At 35.1% G+C, this 23,104-nt stretch overlaps 2 protein-coding genes across 2 annotated transcripts in view; both read right to left on the bottom strand.

Annotated features, from left to right (window-relative positions):
• The window catches only part of LOC106142966 (adenylate kinase isoenzyme 5), a 28,915-nt gene extending 17,633 nt beyond the window's left edge, over nt 1–11,282 (bottom strand). The window contains exons 1-5 of the mRNA XM_060945387.1: nt 11,261–11,282; nt 9,514–9,672; nt 8,036–8,146; nt 4,946–5,088; nt 1,048–1,230 (exon numbers count right to left, since the gene is read on the bottom strand). Of these exons, the coding sequence (XP_060801370.1) occupies nt 1,048–1,230; nt 4,946–5,088; nt 8,036–8,146; nt 9,514–9,672; nt 11,261–11,282 (618 nt within the window). The remainder of the gene's footprint in view (nt 1–1,047; nt 1,231–4,945; nt 5,089–8,035; nt 8,147–9,513; nt 9,673–11,260) is intronic.
• Nucleotides 11,283–15,565: 4,283 nt separating this feature from the next.
• LOC106143180 (heparin sulfate O-sulfotransferase) lies at nt 15,566–22,014 on the bottom strand. The gene is made up of 5 exons (XM_013345201.2): nt 21,766–22,014; nt 21,390–21,693; nt 20,309–20,447; nt 19,832–19,929; nt 15,566–18,852 (listed from the first exon to the last, which is right to left on the bottom strand). The coding sequence occupies exons 1-5, from the start codon at nt 21,935–21,937 to the stop codon at nt 18,483–18,485; spliced, it is 1,083 nt and encodes a 360-aa protein (XP_013200655.1). The 5' UTR covers nt 21,938–22,014; the 3' UTR covers nt 15,566–18,482.
• Between the last annotated feature and the right edge of the window lie 1,090 nt (nt 22,015–23,104).

Here is a 23,104-nt window from a genome sequence, read left to right on the forward strand (position 1 = left end):
CATTTTAATATTATAAAGTTTTTATAGGATCATAAATATTCATAACTAGCTGTGCCCGCAACTTCGTACGCGTGGAATAGTTATTTTGGGCAACATTAAAGTCCTCAAGGATGAATAATTTTCCCCGTTTTTTTCACATATTCCATTATTTCTTTGCTCCTTACAGTTTCAGCCTGATGTCATGTAGACTAAAGCCATCCTCGATAATGGTCTATTCAATACAAAAAGAATTTTTCAATTTGAACCAGTAGTTCCTGAGATTAGCGCGTTCAAACAAACAAACAAACTCTTCAGCTTTATAATATTAGTATCTAGATGTGAAAATTTTTAACATCAACCTGGTTTCAGACGTCCAGCTAATATTTAATCAAATTATCGAATCAATAACATTGAAAAATTCAAATAGTTCGATCACCCTACCCTATTTTGTATAGACAAGTAAACACCGAGGAAAGAGCTAGGTTTTGTGAAATTATAGGGTTATAAAGATGGTTGTTGTACAAATTGCGGGGCGGTTGCATAGTTTATGAGGTAAGTATCGGGTACGTTTGTGTACATTGTCGCGAATGTTAGCCGTAACAACGATTTGTTAATGGATTCTCGAGAATTTAATGAGTTGATTTTCTATCATTGTAACCCTTTTATTGTGTACCTATGTAGCCGTTAATACTATGTTTCTGACAATTTCTTATCGCACGTGTGCCCGTACAATTAAATTTAAGATTAATAAATAGATAACCAACATGGTCGTCGCAAATCGAAACACCGTATCCGATCGCGCGGAAAACTATCGCTGACCCGTTTTATGTCATAATAAAAAGCGAAACAGCGATAGTTTTGCGCACGATAAAAACGTCGCGCGCATACTACGGGGGCTGGCTACAATACGCAACAGATGGCGCTCTCTACAATCTACATTCACGACCAAACCACAAGACTGAACGCCAATAGATGGCGCTGTTCACAAAGTCTAAGTCGCGCTTGCAAAATTTCTTCAACCGTAGAATCTGACTAAAATAGATACAAAAAAAGGAAAAGTTTACTCACAGCTACCAGCATATTGCTCTGGTCGAAGTAATCGGCCACCGGCATTACGTTCCTGTAGAAGTTGTTCAGCTCCATTCTGGCGAGGCTGAGCACCACGTGGCCCAGGCGAGCTCCGTACTCGATCTGCCGCTCCAGGACCCTTTGGCGCCAACTGACGAGTACTACGCCAGATATTGTCTGGATCTGGTGGGAGAAATCATTGTCAATCATTTTTATGCCGGTGCTCGAGTGAATAAATAATGAAAGAAACCTGTTCATGTATTGAACATACATACATACATATGGTCACGTCTATATCCCTAGCGGGGTAGACAGAGCCAACAGTCTTGTAAAGACTGAACGGCCACGTTCAGCTATTTGGCTTAATGATAGAATTGAGATTCAAATAGTGATAGGTTGCTAACTCAAAGCCTAAAAAAGAATCCCAAGTTTGTAAGCCTATCCCTAAGTCGCCTTTTATCGCATGAATTGAACTGATGTGTAATAATCCTATTGATCTTTAAACATGTGTGAATCATAGCCTTTAAGTGTACATTGCGAGGCGTATCAGCGAGAGTCAACTATTGTACACTTTTAAATAAGGTCTGATGGTAGGGCCTACTGGAGGAAATTTCTCAAGAATTAAGTAAGTGGCCCTTTTAATAAATTTATCTTTAGATACCTCGGTAGATAGGTAAAACTCTTTATTGCACCATAAGAGTAAAACATACAAAACAACATAAAACAGATAGAGATGGTACAAAGGCGGACTTATCTCTAATGCAATCTCTTCCAGTCAACCTTTGGGTGGAAGGAAACCAAACAGGAGATTGGCGTTGGCGCAGAGCAAGATAAATAAAATTCTATTCTTACTTTTTTTCTTGATGTACATAAATATATAAATAAAAAAGTCTCATAATTGAAAGTGGCAAGTGGAAAGACGAAGTCTCTGCCTACACCTCCGGAAAAAAAGGCGTGAGTTTATTTATATATGAATTGAAAGATCAATATCTTTCATCAATAACAGTAAATATAAAGAACCGTATCTCAAAATGTGAATCATGGTCTCAAAGTGTATACTGGCGAGGCCTATAAAAATCAAAGGTTATAAGTACTGCAAACTGGTATTTAATGAATAGATCTGACTCAGTCAATCGGAGAATGAGTTCGCAATAAATACCTGTAATACCTATTTATGTATTTACATTGTTTGTAGTACAGTAACCCCTCTTGAACGGATGGTAAGTACGTAGGTGTCTCAAACCTCAAACCTTACATTATACTTAACTGATTTTAAACATTCGCGTTTCATTATATTACATCTATGGGTATATTTAAATATACATACTATTTTAATTACAGGTATTAAAAGCGCACGTAACGTACCATTATTTCATCTCGAACGTGTCGAATCATGTTAAATTCAAATTAAAAACTTTTATTCATTATTATGGGACACTTCAACATCACTTAATAATAGTCACATCTCTTGGTTTCACAACATTGGTTGACGTCAAATAAATTACCTAAAACTATGTTTACTGCCGTACGCAAACCGTCAATGCAGAAGCGGTAACAAACAGCACTGCAGCATTTTCTTCAACAACGTCCACTTCATAACTATCACGCATTTTAGCAAAATGCATTCAGAAGTTTCAGTATCAGGTGTCTTTTCAGTATTCTTTTAGCAATGTTATTCTAAAATTGGATTCTTAATTCGGAACTTAATTAAGGCAACATGTAAGTAGTTGATACTTAACCAAACTAAGTAAACCTATCTTTTTGTTTCAGCAATATTCTTTTCAATTGTTGTTGAGGCTGCATCTTTTGACATTTGCATTTGACCCCATGATTTCTAGATAATTAAAATGGCTACGGCACGAGTCGAGCCTCCTGGGACAATTAAAATGGAACGCCACATATCTCTGTCAGAGGCAATTAGCTAGAAAGACTCGCGAGGAACTGGATAAAATGTAGTAGGTAATTATTTATTTACAAACATACATATACAATGTATATGTATGTTTGTAAATAAATAGTGATTTTATGTATGTATGTATATTATACATACATACATAAAATCACGCCACTTTCCCGGAGGGGTAGGCAGAGACTACCTCTTTCCACTTGCCACGATCTCTGCATACTTCCTTCGCTCCATCCACATTCATAAATCTCTTAGTGCAAGCTCGGCGGTTTCGGGTACTTTTGACCTGACCCTTTACCAGGACGTCCTTAATTTGATCAAGATACATACATATGATCATGTGTATATTGCTGGGGGTAGACAGCAAGGGATATAGACGTGACTTGGGGTAGACAGCCAACAGTCTTGGAAAGACTAAAAGGCCACGTTCAGCTGTATGGTTTCATGGTCGAATTGACATTCATATAGTGACAGGTTGCTAGCCCATCGGCTACAAGGAGAGTCCCGAGCTTATTAGCATATCCCTTAGTCGCCTCATTCAACATCCCTGGAGATGAAAAAAATGGAGCGGTCCCATTCTATAGAGTCCCGGGAACCACACGGCATATTATTTATTTACTAGCTTTAATTTCACACTAAGGTTCAAAGGCGGGCTTATCCCTAAGTGGGATCTCTTCCAGTCAACCTGACATTAAGAGGATCGCATACAAAATTGAGGCAAGGGTGAAGAAAACCTCATTTAATATATATCCATTAGTGAAAATAATAAACTTGGATCTATATAACATACAAAAAAACTTGAACTTGTAGGTAAAGAATAACAAATGGTAAATAATGTGATGATTACCAAATTTGATCAATTGATTCAAATTGCCCAAGTTAGTCCAGCCGGCAGTTACTTGGAACTTATTTATTAATCGATTCTGAAGACATTCGGAAAATACCATTTTATGTCAAGGGCAGTAAGTACCACAGAGCAAGGGACGCTGGGAAATTATCAACTCTGTGGTAAAAACTTATTAAATGTTTTAGAAGTCCGAGAGCGGTTACAGTCGACGGTCTTGATTAGTCCATAATCCTACTAATATTATAAATGCGAAAGTTTGTGAGTATGTCAGGATGTCAGTATGAATGTTTGTTACTCTTTCACGCAAAAACTACTGAACCGATTACGATGAAATTAGGTATATACGTAGCTGAAGACCCAGAATGACATATAGGCTACTTTATATCCCGGAGTTCCAGTGGGATTGATTTCTAATTGAATTCTACGCGGACGAAGTCGCGGGCGGCCTCTAGTAGTTAATGAATTTGTCAGCCTCTGGTTTTTGGGCATAAATCTCCATGCCCAATCACCATGCCGCGTGGGAATTTGACATGTCTATAGACGGCTTGCGTTTTGCCGCGTACCATAAGGTCTATGCCACCACGTGCGTCGTTGCATGCAGCAAAGCCGCGCGATGTTGCACAGATGTCTATGGGGCTTAAATTACAAGGAGTGGGTTCGATCTTCGGTCAAGCAAAAATGGAAGGGAAATCTTGGTTATCGGTTTAGCTCTTGGCAGAGACTTCATTCCCAATGTCATTTCCTGAATAATTTCCAAAGGCTTAATATATCTTTGTGTAAAATTTTAATCCGTCTTAGTTTTGACTTTATTCGGCTCAAATACACAAATACAAAATATATATAAATATAAATAAATACATAAATATATACGGGACAAATTACACAGATTGAGTTAGCCTCGAAGTAAGTTCGAGACTTGTGTTACGAGATACTAACTCAACGATACTATATTTTATAATAAATACTTATATAGATAAACATCCAAATCCCAGGCCAATCAGAAAAAGTTCGTTTCTCATCATGCCCTGGCCGGTATTCGAACCCGGGACCTGCCGTGTCACAGACAAGCGTACTGCCACTGCGCCACAGAGGCCGTGAAATATATATATCCTTAAATATTAATAAGTATGGAAGCATTGACCAACCTTATCAGAATATTCGGCGACGTCTCTCATAGACCTGGGGTACCCGGAGACCAGGTAAGTCTTGGCTGTGGGCGCCATCTTCATCTCCAGCATCAGGACCTCGGTCACCGTCTTACTGGATAGGGTGCCGAAGTCTTGCATATCTGTTGATGAGATAACAATTAAAATATTTATTTAATTTGTATCGACTTAACTCATTGAAAAAGTAATTTACGAGTAACTTAGAAAGATTTACTTAGAAAGTTGGTGCAAACTAAAAAGTTTATAGTTACGTAATAAGAATATAGTTTGTTGTACAAATTATAAAACTGAAAATCATACGTACTTATGTATATTATTTCAGCAAATATAATTAAATAAATTAATAATTTTCGCTTCATGGTTAGCGCGTAAAATTTTTAGTCTATGACGCGTTGTAATTTTTTTTTATCGACAGGCTGAGTTCGAATAATCCAATCTTTGCAAATGTCCAATATTTAATTAATACACGCGCATAACATAACTATTACATAGGTACTTTAGTCAGGATTCGCATAGTTTGGATTGTTTCAATCAGAAGTTTCTGCCTCTCATAAATTGACACACCTCAACCGAATTCGTAATCGAGATTAAAAGCTTATAGATAAGATAGGTATTTCAACTAAATAAAATCGTTTTCATCACAAAGTCATAAGTTGCACAAGACGTAAAACTAAAATCAGAAGATTCTTTATAAAATTCGATGATGCTACTCGTATTACCGACACATTCTTGTAATTGAAAACAAGCGACCTTTTATCTTGATAATTACACGACTGGAAACTATGGAATTCACAATTTAAAATAACACGTTATGTCCATAAATAAGAAATATATTTCAATTTTTAAAGACAGATAAAAAAAAAAACAATTGAATTCATAAATCGAACGACCCAAAATTACCTACTATTCCAAATCGGACAACTTATTTATTCTCGATTCATAACTTATTTATAAAACACCTGGTTAGCAATTGGAAATTCTATGTCACGGAAATAAAGTAGATATTGGTGTAATCAATAGCTTGTAACATATTCAAGTCCTTGAGACTAGACACTTGTATTTTCTCAGAGGCATGGTGGCACTAAACCTACAATTTGAATCTTTCAGCACCACCCCAGGACGCCACTTTGATGCATAGATAATTAATTTGTGTGTACAATATTAATACAATGCAGTTTTCTGTAAATATAGGTTAGAAATGGAATGATTTAAAAAGTTATTGTTTCGCTGAAATTTATTGATTTTGACACATATTTTAGCGCCATATTTTTGACACTTTTTTTTTTGGGGATGAAGCGAAGGAAGTATGCAGAGGTCGTGGCAAGTGGAAAGAGGTAGTCTCTGCCTACCCCTCCGGGAAAGAGGCGTGATTTTATGTATGTATGTATTTTAGCGCCACACATTGTGTCGGTTCCAATTTTACATAAATCTGGTTATATTTCAATAGATTTAAAGTTATTCTCACGATAAAAATAACAAGTATTTTATCGCATAATATTAGTGTAACCAAATGAATTTTGCGATTGTAAATTCATTAGACTGCCGCTAAAAAACAAATAGTCATACGTTTTTATCCATAGTACGTAAGAGTAAAAATGTCTAAACAATAATTAAGTATACATTACTGCATTTATTCAAACGCTGCCCATTTGTGCTCATTAGCATAAAACAGTGGTCATGCAATTACACGATACAATAAAGCAAGCACACCACTATTCAACCATAGAGATCTTATTGTACATAGAGTGTGGAAATGTGTAGAAAAGAATTAAATACCAGTTGTTCACCTCGAATGTAGACCTGGTGAACACTTTAATTTCTTATAAAATTTAAAATATCTCAAAAACTACTTCACCGGTTTTGAAACCCCACGAATTCAAAAATTCTATTGACAGTTGCTACATATCTTAAATTTCTTCAAAATCAGACAATCGCTTCGAAAATTAACACGTTACAAACATACATACGAAAAATGTATTATTCACTCGCTCGGTCAATTAAAATTTTACTCTATATTTATTATGAAAAATTTGAAGTGGTCATTATGCCTTTTGGGCGATGGATAGTCATATTATATTTTGTGTCCCGAGAATCATGTAATTACAAATCAAATTATAAAGTACTATGTATTTTTAAATTACTTTGTTTCCGCGCACTCTTCTTGACAAATGTATTCATACCTGTTTTGTGTAGGTAAATGACTAGGGTCAACTTAGTTTTTACAAGGAAGTAAGGCTTTTTGTTCTTCATTTGCATTTTAAAATTCAAATGCTGTTTATAAAAAGTTTTAAGCTAAAATTGTTCCAAGGTCTTGAATCCATTTACATTAAAATTTAAATTTTACTAGTATTTTGTTGAAAAATAATGCTTCGTATAATTTCGTAGCTCGAGCTACGAAAATCTTCGAGATTTCGTAGCTACGTTTACATTGACTCTACGAAACGCTACGGTTTGCTACGAGCCACAAGATTTTGTGTAACGGCCGCAAGGGGATATTGTTCTAGTTTTGACAAACTTCCGACCAAACAAGTTTACTGCATTGCTGCCATAAAACAATAACTTTGGTATATTAAAAAAATACGGTCGAATTGAAAACCACCTTCTGTTTTAAAGTATTTTAGGTTATTTTAAGTTAAAAATAGTGCAGCCCCGGTACTTTAGAATGAAGGTTCTACATCTCTTTCTCGTGAATTCAGTGAATGGCCAATCTCTTTAATGCTAAGCTTATAAAACATATAACCAGTGCCGAAAATCAAAATGTCATCTACATAAAAGTGTACCTACGTAATCTAAAGTGCTTATCATAGTTTACCAGCGATTCATGTACCGTTGTTGTCAATGCCGAAATGTTCCATTAAATCTATCACCCGAAGTATCGCTTTCACATGTTGTTAATCTAGTAGTTATTAAATCCAGTAATATATCCAGCAAAAGAACTTGCCAATTCCCTTACTTCAGTGCCATACTCGTAAAACAATAAGCCAATTGTCCAACTTCGGTGCTATAATCGTAAAACAAGACTGTCATCACGTAATCTAATGTGCAAACCATGTTTAGCTAGCGATGTACCGTTGCCGATGGCGTACTGCTGCAGCAGGTCCGTCATGTTGATGTGGACGACCCCCCGCCGCTCCTGCATCAGGTTGTCGCAATGTGTCACCTTGCCGCTGCCTGGACCTCCTGTTGAGAGCGACCACGATCAAGACACCATTTATTTATAACGTATCATGACTTTTGTCAGTTTGGATCTCAATGGATGCCGTGTGGTTCCCGGCACCAGTACAAAAAAGAATAGGACCACTTCATATCTTTCCTATGGATGTTGTAAAAGGCGACTAAGGGATAGGCTTACAAACTTGGGTTTTTTTTAGGCGATGGGCTAGCAACCTGTCACTATTTGAATCTCATTTCTATCATTAAAACAAATAGCTGAGCGTGGCCTATCAGTCTTTTCAAGACTGTTGGGTCTGTCTACCCCACAACGGATATAGACGTGACCATATGTATGTATGGATCTCAATGTAAGGAAATAAGAATCGGTTGACACAAAATTTATAAATATTATTAACACCAACTCTTTTCGTAAATCGACTTGCGTAATTATTTATAGCACCCAATCAATCCCTCATACTTACGCAAACTGGAAATGAACAAGATTTTTTCATCCAGGTATCAAATTACACAGCTTATACTTTCCCTAAAATTATATCAAGGTTTATGCACTTAATAAACATCTATCTAAGTCCCAAATCAAACCAATCAGAATATGTTTTTATAATGATGTGATCGGAGATCAAACCCGGAACTTGCGTGTCATCATCAGATGGAGAAAGATTCTTTTAGACAAGTTACTCAATTACTAGATTTTCAGCAAAAAGGAACCAACTAGAAGAAAATTTTAATATCATTGAATAAGTTCGATTACAATTATTTGATTAACGACAACATCGTAAAATGAAAAGTCAGTTATTAAAATCTTTATTAATTTTATTCTAGAGTCCACTCCGGAGTTAGCATAAATAACCAAAACAAAACGCTAGGATAATGACAATAAAGACACATACACACACAAAATCACGCCTCTTCCAGAGGTGCAGGTAGAGAAAAGTGGAAAGATGTAGCTTTCCACTTTTCACGATCCTTGCATACTACTTTCGCTTCATCTACATTCATAACTCTCATCATGTAAGCTCGTCGGTCTCGGGTACTCTTGACCTGGCCTTTACCAGAACATCCTCGATCTGATCTAGGCATTCACGCACCACAACATTCTCATGCACACAATAAAGATACGAGAGATAATAACGTAAATAATAATATAGTGAAGTTGACGTTGTTGAAGAAAATGCTGCAGTGCAGTTTGTTACCGCTTCTTCTGCACTTACGCCTTGGAAGCGGTAGTAAACTTAGTTTTTAAGTTATTTATTTGACGTCAACCAATGTTGTTAAACCATACGTTTTGACAATTATTAAGCGATATATAGTATCCTATAGTAATGAATAAAAATTTTGAATTTGAATTTTTTTTTAATATCAACTGGTCTTACCCAGGACGAATATAACTGGCACATTTGGTGGCTCAAACTTGACGTGGCTGGAGTTCTGCATGGGGAAGGCGGCTGTGGGCGGCGTGGCGCGCCCGACCCAGGCGCTGTCGCGGCGGCTTCGGTCTCCGCCTGTGGTCTCCAACTCTTCATTGTTTTGTTCTGTAGGTAAGGAATGGAGGTGAAAAAAATTGGGTTTCGAGAATACTGTGGCTCCCGGCTTTTGAGGTACAGCGGGTGCAACTAGGAAGATGCAAAAAAGAAATTACCCACATAAGGACCACATAAAGGAACCCATGAAAATTATTAAATCTCTAGACCCATCGGTTTAACCTATGCGTTGATAACGCAGTCAATTCGTTAATTAGATCTTGCATCTATTATTTATTACCTACATACATATAATCACGTCTTTATCCCTTGCGGGGTAGACAGAGCCAATAGTCTTGAAAAGACTAATAGGCCACATTCACCAGTTTAATTACCTATCATAAAAATATTTTACCTACTTTACCACTCCTGGTGTTTTCCATGGATCGTAAAAAGCGACTAAAAGAAACTTGGGATTATGTAGGCTAGCAAACTGTCACTATTCGAATCTCAATTTTATCATTAAGCCATACAGCTGAACGTGGCTTTCCAGTCATTTCGAGGCCGTTGGCTCTGTCTACTTCGCAAGGAACATATACGTATGTAAAAATATTTTCACCTCGTTTTTATAGAAAGAAAATATGTCAGAGCCTTGGCAATCGAGCGTCTGTGGTCGAACAATGATCGTGTGTCAATGCACAAGGTTAACAAGTGGATCCCACTGATTTATAGCTCACGGACGAGGTTTAGTTATAACTTAGAATAGTTGAAGTTATAAATAAGCCTAAAACAGATATGTATTGTAATTTAGTAGGTAAGTATTAATACCGGCACTTTGGAATAGGACCAATCCATCTCTTCCCCTTGGATGTCGTAAAAGGCGGCTAAGGGATAGGCGTATAAAATTTGTATTCTCCTTTTAAGCGATCGGCAGCAACCTGTCATTATTTCAATCTTAATTCCATCATTAAGCCATAAAGCTAAACATGGCTTTTCAACTTTTCAATCTTTGCGAGACTGTTGGCTCTGTCTACCTCGTAAGGGATAAAGCGTGATTATATGAACGTATGTATATTAATTAATATCTTGTAAGGTCGTTGTTACGAAAAATACAATCAGGTACTTAGACTAAAGTGATTCTTAGTAAACAGAAATCTACTTACTTAGGGAATAAGCAATCGAGTTTTTTAATATAGAAATATAGAGACGATAAACCTGTCCTGATAGATAATTCACCCTTTTAAAATCTCTAAGAAGGATCGTGTGAAGTAAAAGATGTAGTCTTTGCCGGGAAATATGCGTGATATTATGACATGTATTCTCTATCTCTTATCATAGAAAGTACTCTATTTCATTGTCAGCTGTTCGCTCCAAGATGAGGGACTACTCGTATACATCATGAAGATGATTATTTAGAAGAAAATTTTGTGGTGGCATTTTTTTCAATTAATTTTAATAAATTCGTCCTCATCCCTTATACCCAATTTCCGTATGCATATTTCTTAAATACATCGGTCCAATTCAAAATAACGGATAAAACAGTCAGATGCGACTGGTCTCAGAATTGGCGCCCAACGTGGGGCTGAAGAGCAGAAATGTATATCGAACAATTCTTAATATAACGTAATAAAAAGTGAGTAAATGACAAAATAATACTTACCAGTGTCTAAACAGATGCCCATATTCCATGAAGATACGAATTATACAAATCTCTTTGGCGGCAAATTTTCAACACTTCTGAACTTAATACTTACTAGATTATAATTGGCACTTATAGAAAAAATATATATAGAAAACACGCGTCCAGCGCTGTTGTCTAACGGCCACGGGCAATCACACGCTGTCGCAATTAATAGTTTATCGATTGAAGGACGCGACCTTCGTAAACATACCATAAAACAAACTAAACAAAAATCTCTCCAATTAAAATAATATTTTATCTCATCTTTTTATTTTAACTGATCAATTTGTCTTTGGTTATTCGGAAGTTGTGCCTTCGCGATAGCATTTCTGCTAGCGGTTTGAATCTAATTGGCATCGCGGGCCAACCGCTTTCTTTCACGCCTAACACACAACTGAAAAATATACGTTTGCTTATCAGCCCTACCTAATAGAACAATGTCGGTCTCGCTCACAGTTGTGGCGTAGTTAAGAGCGGGAAAAGGATATATAATCAATTGAATAATTAATGTTGCGTCCCGTTGAATGAAACGCGTAATTAACGTACAAAATGCAAGGCGCCTTGCAAGAAATGCCTCCGAGGTTACGAGTGAGTGATGGAATATTTGCTTACAATAAAAAAAACTGGTTAACTGAAGCCATTAGGGTCATGACAATTTTTCAGCTGGACAGCCGGAGGACATATATTTTATTCAGATACGTTACAGTTTCGATAATTGATACGTTTAAAACTTACAAGACAAATTCTTAGAAGTTTAATGACACATTTCAATTAGGCCGGCACAAAACTACCTATTACAAATTTCACGATTTCAGTACTGTGCACGTGGCCACTTATTTCTGAGAATTAAAACTGGTCGCCTCATCGGTCTTATTAAAAGTTTAAACTCATATTTCGATGAATAACATGTTGGTTCGTTAAATATTTATGTAACTTATACCTATAGTAAGTAAATTTTCTTTCGTTGTTGGGTTGTCGGGTTGAAAGGACCTACTGAATTAATTGGTCCTAAAATGGGCAATTAATTAAATAATTACCTTTGTCCTCCTTTAAATTTATACCTATTTAACCTATTTAAAGAAAAAAGAGTAACAAAACTTCATGGCACTTAGATAGATATGTAGATAGGTAAAATATTTATTCGAGAGTGATACAGACAAAAAACAAATATAACAATATCAAACCTTTTAAACTAATACAGGTTTGCTGTAGCAAATCGAAATGGTTATAACACAGCGATCTTTTTCCACTGAAATAGTACAAAAACGCTGATTTTCAGTTATCACCATTTGAGGTAGATAATGCAAGGTACTTCATGTAAAAAATCAACCAAATCTCAGAAATATTTTGTTTAAAAGTGAATATAACATTTTTAGTTATACTATTACTATTTAGTTCACAACTTTACATTTGGATCTCTCCATCTTTGTGCTACAGATGACATAGGTGAAGGTGACTAAGGGATTAGGCGCATATTTATCTAGTGACCGGCGCTGATCTCGTAGCGAAGAACATAGTGTGTGCCGGATAGGTACTTCTGTTTCCGTACAGATTGCAAAAGTCAAAGAATTGATTATAAACTAAGGATTTTAACTAGGTAGTTTTTAAAATAAACATTGCATGCCTTTATGAGCAGTTAGAAGTTGTCCAAAAAGGCTAACTTGGTGGTGCATAGGGATGTGTTGGTGTCAACTTATGTATGGGAGTGAAAGTTGGGTGTGGCAGAAAAATGATGATATTATGTAGTATGACAGGTGTAAAATTGAGTGACAGGATAAGAAACAGCGTGCTAAGGGAATGTTGTGATATGAAAGAAGATATAGTGACATAAATAGCAAAAGGGTACGCTTAGATAGTTTGGTCATGTCGAGAGGATTAATGAAAACAGGATGACTAAGCAAATATAGGTATAAAGGAAGTGTGAATGGGACTGTTGGAGTGGGAAGGCCTAGACGACCGTACCTTGGTCAAATCAGACATTCTAGTGAAAAGTCTGGTCAAGAGAACTTGCCACCGACGAGCTTGCATGAAGAGAGTTATGAATGTGGATGAAGCAAAAGAAGTGTGCAAGGATCGTGACAGGTGGAATGATATGGTCTATGCCTACCCCTCCGGGAAAGAGGCGTGATTTATGTATGCATGTAGAACCTAGGTATTATCTCCTATTAAAACTCCTTTAACGTCGCTTCCATGGAAACTTTTTATTAGAACGTGAAACGTGAGAGCGATAGTTTTTCGCGCTATAAAAACGGCTTCGCGCGTCCCATGGTACGTAGGCAGGTTTATATAAGACTCTTCCTGATGAATCACTCAAGTTTCTATACAAACATATGTAAGTAAATACTTCATCATTCCTAAACGAAAGTAAACAGTCACCTCTCAGTATAAATGGCTATAATTCCCTCTAATTTGTATCGAAATTTTCCACGCATCCGATTGGTCTATTATCGCGTGATATCTGTTACATACAGCTGTCCTATTCTCACGCAGGTGTTTTCATAAATATTACAGTGTATTTCAATATAGGATACCTAATCAGCCCGTGTTCTAGGTCTTAAAACCGATAATTTTACACGAACTGTTGTGAATTATAGATTAAGTTTGGAACTACTGTGAGGGGGACAGGTGAGAAATTGGCAAAATACGGGTTGTCGTGTCGTCACATGCATACAGACAAATACACATCATCTGCTTTGTAATTTTCTACTTGTTACCTCTATTTATTTATTTACGTACACAAAATTTTATACAGGAGCATTTAATACAGTAATTGTAGTACAAAGGTGCTACTTACCTATTCCAATAGACCCATGAGATACAGGACTTCTGTATATGGAAATCCTTTAATTGAAATAGGAAGCACCAATAGGAAAGGAACAAAACCACTCCATCTCTTTCCTATGGTTGTCGTAATAGGCAACTAAACCTTTCACTTTATGAATCTCAATTCTATCATTAAGCGAAACAGCTGAACGTGGCCTGCCAGTCTTTTCGAGATTGTTGACTCTGTTTAACCCGCAAAGGATATAGACGTGATTATTTGTATGTATGTATGTAAAACAGAAGGGTTTTAAGACACAGTAGAACATATACATGAAAGTTTGTAAGGATGTTAGGTACTCCTTAAAGCAAAAACTACTGAACGGATTTAAGTAAGTACGATATTTGAATATTTCCCTTTTAGAAACCTGAAATATTTTCAAATGTTTTTACAAAATGAAAATACTTAGGTAGGTAACTATGTGGGATTTCCCCGCGAAAGATCCACTAGGTAGGTACGCAAAAATAAGAATCTTTGTAAGAAAGAAGTAGTTTCTGCCTATTCTTCTGGGAAAGTATTAAGTCTGGTTTTTTTTAAAATTAAATATTGTATTACGCATTGTCCTTCCATCTCACTTGATGCTAAGTGACGATGAAGACAAAGATGTTCTGTATGCAGCCCACCCGGTTCCAGGATTTTACCTTTCACTACCCGAAGGTTGGCTGGAAGAGATTGCTTAGCGATAAGTCCGCCTTTGCTCAACATATTCATAATGTATGTTTCTACTACATATGTATTTTTTTATGGGCAATAAAGATAATTTGTATTGTATTACTTACAAACTTGGGATTCTTAGTTAGGCGATGGGCTAGCAACCTGTCACTCTTTGAATTTCAATTCTATCATTAAGCCAAATAGCTGAACGTGGCCATTCAGTCTTTTCAAGCCTGTTGGCTCTGTCTACCCTGCAAGGGATATAGACGTGATCATATGTATGTATGTATTGTATGTTACATGTCTAACCAAGAGATACTCATTTATTCTACTTTTGAATGCTAGCGGACATTACCTACTTGTCGGGAAATATAGACGTGATTTTACACGTATTCTAAAACTAGCCTTATGTCATACTTTTTAATTACAAGTTAAAACTTTATCAATTCATGACGTCACGTCACGATTGCATGCACTAAATTGCAGCTTCGAAGTAAAGACCCATCGTTTGTCAATTATTTCTATACAGATATTGTGGGTTGCATGAAACTTATGTTTTTTTTTAATAAAACGGTTTATTTACAAAAAAGGAAAGATATTACATACATCTAATCACTTTTATATCCCTTGCGGGGTAGACAACGCATCGAAAATTATTATTCTCAGTAGTCTCCTCGACTGAAATACCACGTTCAGCTGTTTGGCAATAAGATTCAAATACTTACTTAGAGACAGGTTGCTAGCCCATAAAAATACATTAATTTTTAATGTGTTCAGAACTGGGAAAACACTGTAGAAATAAACAATCGTAAACTGTAAAATGGTTTATTCAATAATTTATACAACATCTCTTTCAAATGTCATACATAAAATTCTTACAACTTGCACAATTATAATAATCAGATTCCCTTTATACCATTTTCTCACAAAAACTGTTTAGACGCATAAGAGCTTATTTTCGAAAAGAATTATCCGCGCTAATAGACTAGGTATGTAAAAAATCATCACGAACTGGTGCCTACGAAATCACTGTATGTTTTAATTACATAATAAACAAGGCGTCAGGCTCAACCGTCACGTAAAAGGAATATCTTCCGCCAGGTTGGATGTTAAACCTGGGGAACCGCGCGAGACGACGCGAAGACGTTCAGACGGAGGTTTTATTTATGCTTAGATCCATAGAAATTTTTTTAAGATTTTTTTGTAATTAGATTTCTTGCCATTGCAGTTTTTTGTGTAAAGATGGCGCCACATTAGTCGATTTGATACAGAAGGCACGTGGCCATCGCATTTTTATTACGTTCTGAAGAAATATATTCAGGCCGTCACGATGTTTCAGTATTGAGATAACATTTGAAGCGAAATACTTCAAACAAATGCTTTCTCATTCAATAAAATCATTTTAACGACTTTAAGCGCATGAAAATGACAACGTGCACAACACATATAAGGCCCGAGGGCTAGCTATTCACGGCGTCCTATCATTTCCCTCTATACCAATACTAAAAAGGTCCATATAAGTCATCTCATCTTACCGTGAGTATCTCCACAGGTTGCCCTTGTAGCTATGAAAAATACACTTTTAGAAAATTAGATCTTCCGCGCTTAAACAAATAAAACATTAAAAATTCAATGTACACGATCAACAAAATAATATTGAAAGTTGAAACAGATTTAACAAGTGCTGGATGGATTAAAAATATCACAAGCTTAAGTAATAAACACATCGTTAACTCAAAATGAGCCTTGACAAAAAATAAGAGATAGACTTGCCTTAAATTTCGTGTCATATCAAAACTACTTTTATAATTATTTTTTTGACAATTATTAAGCGATATGAAGTATCCTATAATAATGAATAAAAATTTTGAATTTGAATTGAATTCATTGTATGGTAGTTCTATGCTGTTAGCTGTATAAAAGAATGTGAGCTAAAGATATAAAAGGTAGGATGTTAAGAAATTTGTTTGTAAAAAAATGCAAGGAATGCAAGGTTTCGTCCTTCCTGAAGGAAATGAGAGCGAGATTACAAAGGAAATTGAAAGTGGAATTAAAAATACTAGAACGATTTGATTTGAAGCAGATAGGCTAAAAGGCCTTAGGCTAAAGATTATTCCACAGAAGTGAAACGTTGATTTACAAGATAAATTTATCAAATTATTAACAACAAATTGGGTAATGTCTCTAAAAGACACAAAATTATAAATAATAAGATAATAATAGCACAGTCGATTATAAATACCTATGTGACAAACATTGTGTTATAATTTGGCGATAAATTAAATAGAATCTTTTATAAAAACTCCTAACTACAAGGAACTCGTAAGTAGAAAGCGCATAATTTAAGCCAAGACTATCTCTACTAAGCTGCTTTTTTCTAAAAATAATATAACTGGTTAATGAAATAACTATTTTCGTAAAAAAAAATAAGCATATACCAAAATATACAAAGCAGCATAAAATTGTGTAAAAAAAATAAAATTACACGAATAACCAAAGAGGTTTTAACATACCTTACAGATATTTAATAAAATGCAACCTTAAAAATAATATTGTATATGCTCTTGTGGTGTAAGTACTAATTGAATTTATTTTTGTTATATTAAATACTTAGAGTAAGTACGTATTTACCATAGAGTTCTCAGTATACCTAGAGTGCGCATACAGCTCTTAGACAGTTAACGTGTTATTTTTTAACATCAAATTTCCTAAGATAAAAAAACATTATTTTTCATCTTAATGGTTCACAAAAGTTATGTATGAATTTTATTTGCAAAAATCTTCAAAGTACTGGCTGCATACCGAACAACTTTTCCTATAAAATATTCTAAATTTTAATGTTCGTCGTTTTATGAACATTTATAACGATATAATCCAACGCTTAATAATATTGTTAAAAAACCATTACGATAATAATAAATTCGCACTCCTAAAAAAATCTATTCTTACCATATTAATTCAACTTAATTATAAGTATAAAATCTTATTTCCTATATCAACTATACATATATATTGAGTACACAACTATAATAAATTAATATTTTATTTAAAGCCATGATAATATAATGATTTAGGTATATAAGACCCAGTTAATAGGCTAAACGTCACACGGTCAGTGTCGATAACATTATATTAAAAATAATTACCATAAAAATTAACAAGTGGAGTTTTATCAGCAATAGGCCCCTTAGATACCGAAGCAATGAAATTTCAGCTTCATGTAGTAAAGATTTAGGTTGAATTTCAAAAAACGATGAGCCCTCATGGTATAAATTTAATTTAGAAAATTTCACCTTAATGTGCGCGTTATAAATTACTTATTTCAATGTGAAGCCTCTCGGAGTAGCGCCAACATGGTCCGTATAATTAGAAAATGAGCGAAAAATCGACGCACGCGCATTATTATATCTACGGAATATTTAGACCAAATACTTAGTACGACGAAGAAGAAGTCCACTTTCTAACTTGCTTTTAACTATTTCGGGTGTTGTAAAATTGACTGTAATAGTTAAAATATCTTGACTGATCTTCTCAAACATGATACATTTAAAAATAAGTGTTCAACAAATTAAAACAATAAACATAAAAAAGTTGGTTCGCTACTTGTAAAGCAGATGTTGGCTGTTCTTATTAAAATATTTACCATATCTCGCTTTAAAAAAAATCGAGTACATAATATATTTAACTATCGCATTACAAATTTAACTAGTACACACTAAGTACCTCTCATTTAGGCCTAATCTTCTCGTAGAAGTACGTTTGCGCGACACCACTGCTGTCGCCTACCAACATTTTCTTCTTAACAAACCTGAAATTTTCAAGTGCAAACTCGTACAATTCATTCTCCATTCTCCATATAGACGACTGTTGTATTTTCTCTATTGTCAACAAATTAGGTTCTATTTTTGAACTGGTCTGTCTTAGATGCGACTTATTGCTGCTTAGGTAGTGTTCTGTGGCGCCTTTGAAAAATCTTGGTAGCGCCGCTTCTAACACTGTTATGAAGTCTAACATTTCTTCTGTGACACCGACTATCAGGAAATGGTTGACAAGATTTCGCTTCGCTTGCTCCAACGCCCAGTGGTTGCCTGGTTTCCTGAAGAAGATATTAAACACAATTAGCTTCCCTTGAACGACCGACCGAAAAAAAAAAATAAAGAATTTTGAATTCGACTTGTACAATACAAGTAGGAAGTTCGTGCTAATTTGCAATTGATGATCAAGTGAAGTGGAGTCAAATTTATTATATAAATGGACGATGCATCAAATACCTATTACTACTTTGGAATAGGTATGATGACAAGGTTTTACAAGTAATTAAATACGTTTCGTGAATATTAAGTTTTGATTTTACGATGGGAAAGTCCATTTAAAAAAATATTTTAAAATAACCATGCTAGATGTGAATAAACAAAAATATGGAATAACATTTATTAAGACATCATATCCATAAACGCAAAAATTAAGGTAGCTGCCATACAAATAAAGTTTATGACGCGAACAAGATACTCAGCCTTAAAGGTTATCAAATTTACACAAATTTCCATACATATTACAGATTAGCTGGTCCCTTTGGCTTCCACGTCACAAGATCCAGATCTACCATTTTTTTTCGCCAAAAGTCATCTGGTTGAACAACTTTTGTTAATACGTCTTTTCGATATTTCGACATTAGCTGTTCCAGATTCCAAAATAAATTATACCCTATATGTTCGCCAGACATAAGAGCTATACAACAAAAACAGTTTCATTCAAATCCGTTCAGTAGTAGTTCCGGAGATTAGCGTACAAACAAACAAACATACAGACAGACATTTTTTTTTCAAATTCATGCTCAGTTAATATTCCTTCGTCGTATTTTTTTGAAAATATATTTTACTTTTAATATCTATTGATAGATATAGTAATACATACAAACATAAAATCACGCCTCTTTCCCGGAGGGGTAGGCAGAGACTACCTCTTTCCACTTGCCACGATCTCTGCATACTTCCTTCGCTTCATCCACATACATAACTCTCTTCATGCAAGCTCGGCGGTTTCGGGTGATAGATATAGTAATTTGTATAACTTACCAACACTGGGCGGAGTGTCCACAGAAGAACGGCACTTGCAACCACATATTGGCGGGGTCACAATCCGGCTGACTCTTTTCTACGCACTCGTCAAAAGTCTGAAAGGCATTTTTTATTCTATGTTTAGTTTTTGCGTTTTTTATTTTAAAGTTTCCAAAAGTGAAGGTCACCTACTTTTTAATTTCATCAGAACATGTTTTTAATGAAAATATCTCATAGTTTCAAAACGCCTTAAAGTAAGTTTGAGCAAAACCTGGTAAACCTGGACCTATTAAATTTTACATACATACATAGATAGAATATATGTCTATAGCCCTGACGGGGTAGACAGAGTCAACAGTCTTGAAAAGCCTGAAATGCCATGTTCAGCTGAATGGCTTCATGATGGAATTGAATATTAATTTAATAAAAATAAAAATATATATGAAACAAAATAAAATAAACATTATTATTAACATGATATTTATTAATATTAACCATTTTGTCTCCATGTTTTTTTCTAACTAGATGCGGTCTAAAGTTATCTCCGTTCCTGAGAAAGTAGTAGTACGAGATAAGGCGGTCCAGGGGTCGACGGATCAAATTTATAAATATTGGCTTTGATGATGTCCCCAATCTGAAAATGTAGGGTTGTAATTGTATAAATTATAGTAAACTTTAATTTTTATTAAGCCCCTACAAATCTTATGTTGAATTAAGGGCAATTAACCTCTAACACAGCTTTCTCATAACAAATAAGTTTTATAATTATGTATCTATATTCTTTAAGTCTTGTCAATGATCAGTTGATTTAAAGAAAAAAAAATGCATATACATTCTTGAATAAAGAATGTGACTGAAAACCTTTAAAATGAAATATATACAGATGAGGCTTCTACTGAGGATGTGAAATAATTACAAAATTAGTTAGTTAATTATTAGCAATGAAACTTCTTCAGTCAGATTAATAAATCTCATAGGTATTTAAATGAGTCAACTTTATTTAGGTAATCAGTTAAAGTCAATTATTTACATAATTGGTGGTCAATCATATCAGCAATATAAGTTCAATTAGTTTCAACAAATTCGTAAACATAACAAAGATAAACAATTATGATATGATTATTTAGTATTTACGTTAATGATAACATCACTTTATAACCTAAATATAGTCGATTGTAAACAAGAATAATGTAAGCACTTCAGAATGGGAAGCATTAACACTATGTATAAATTGTGCCCTTCGCAAATTAAACTTAAATTTATAATTTCATATTATAGATACATACATATGGTCACGTCTATATCCCTTGCAGGGAGACAGAGCCAACAGTCTAGAAAATACTGAATGGCCACATTAAGCTATTTGGGTTAATGATAGAATTGAGATTGAAATAGTGACAGGTTGCTAGCCCAATGCCTAAAAAAGAATCCCAAGTTTGTAAGCCTATCCCATAATCGCCTTTTACGACATCCATGGGAAAGAAATGGAGTGGTCCTATACTTTTTTGTAGTTGTGCCTGGAACCACAAGGCACTTCCATATTATACTTATAATAAATTGTAAAAATAATACACACCTCTCAAAGTTCAAAAAGGCCATGTGTCCATGGTAAAGCGCTGGCTTCACCTCATGCCATTTGGTTACATTTTGAGCAAATTTGTACTGGTTATCCAATGTCATAACGTGCATGTTAGCAGTAATGTTAATATGGAGAACTTTGAAGTGATTTTTCTTGCACAAATCGTATGCCACTCCCACAAAACTTGTGGAGCCCGTTTTGGGCACCCTATTGTAGATAACCACCAAATCATCGTCGTCTTTCGCCCCTGGTTTCGGGAAAAACTGGCGAGATTCGGATTGCGACTGTACCAATCTGTATTCTAAAAAAAAGAAAGTTTGTACACAATCTTCAAACGATTCTTATTTGAAATATTTATTAGATACTTTATTACCTATTTTCCGATAACTATCTTCTAAACGAGCTATCTCGGAGTGAAAATACAGGGCAATCAAAACAATAACACAGAGACACGAAAAGAGCGACAATTTATGCAGGTTCAACATATTAACTAGAACTCGCGCTACTTTACGCGCAAATGGCCACTGCACAGACACAATTATCATTCATAATTTATAAATAAACATTCCATCCCACTATTAAAACTGTTTAAAAGGCAAACAGATATATCCACAACACAGACCAGCCGCCATATGCCAAAAATGACAGCTCTCACAGCCACAGCTCGTAATAATTATTCGAAACGTTTCGTTTTCAACAGAGTTAAAATTATAATGTCTGTACGTATTGACTTAAAATTACGACAAAACTAATTTTGCTTGATTTAATGTTAAATTAATTTTTAATAGAACTTTATTTTTATTTACAGCCATACATACGTTTTTAGGGATTTCATGAATGAAACATATTTGAAATCTCTAAAATATTTTAAATATTTCAACTAGGTGAGTAACGTGAATTGTAATAGTCTATGGTCTTATTTATTTTCAACTAGAGGCCGCCCGCGACTTCGTCCGCGTATTATATATTAATCTCAAGCAAGCACATATGTAGGTGCATGGAGTCACTTTGTATAAAATCCTTATTTATCCGCTACATACCTACAGAATGAGTACAGAAAAAGACAAAGGAGCCCAGGGCTCGGGCTTCTTTTAAGAGAGTTGAGGTCGCAACCGGGAATAACAATTATTATTAAAGATTAAAAAAAATATATTTCATATCTAATAAGTTACATTTCAATTAGAATTAGTTCAACGTCCGGTATACAAACACAATAAACTTTTAAATTCAGCACGCTACAATAAACCTCACGTAAACCGCAGTTCCGTGAGACTCAATATAAATAAAGACCGAATTCATGGCTGTTTTATTGTAGCTGAACTATGCATAAATAAATCGATACGACTCGGCCACGACACAACTACAGCGATAGGATAAGACTAATTAGATTTGATACATTTCTATCAAGGACAATAAACCCATGCACGTACTGGAAAACTAGAATCTGGAAATAGTTAAACATAGGTATATTTTATACTAGAGGCCACCCGCGACTTCGTCCGCGTGGAAACCCTATCATAACAAACATTCGCGGGAACTCCGTGATAACAAGTAGCCTACGTGTTATTCTAGGTCTTCAGCTATCTACCTACATACATACCATACATATAATCACGTCTATATCCCTTGCGGGGTGGACAGAGCCATCAGTTTTGAAAAGACTGATAGGCCACGTTCAGCTATTTGGCTTTAAGATAGAATTTAGATTCAAT

Source organism: Amyelois transitella, chromosome 2 (assembly GCF_032362555.1).
Source record: "Amyelois transitella isolate CPQ chromosome 2, ilAmyTran1.1, whole genome shotgun sequence".
Classification (NCBI taxonomy): domain Eukaryota; kingdom Metazoa; phylum Arthropoda; class Insecta; order Lepidoptera; family Pyralidae; genus Amyelois; species Amyelois transitella.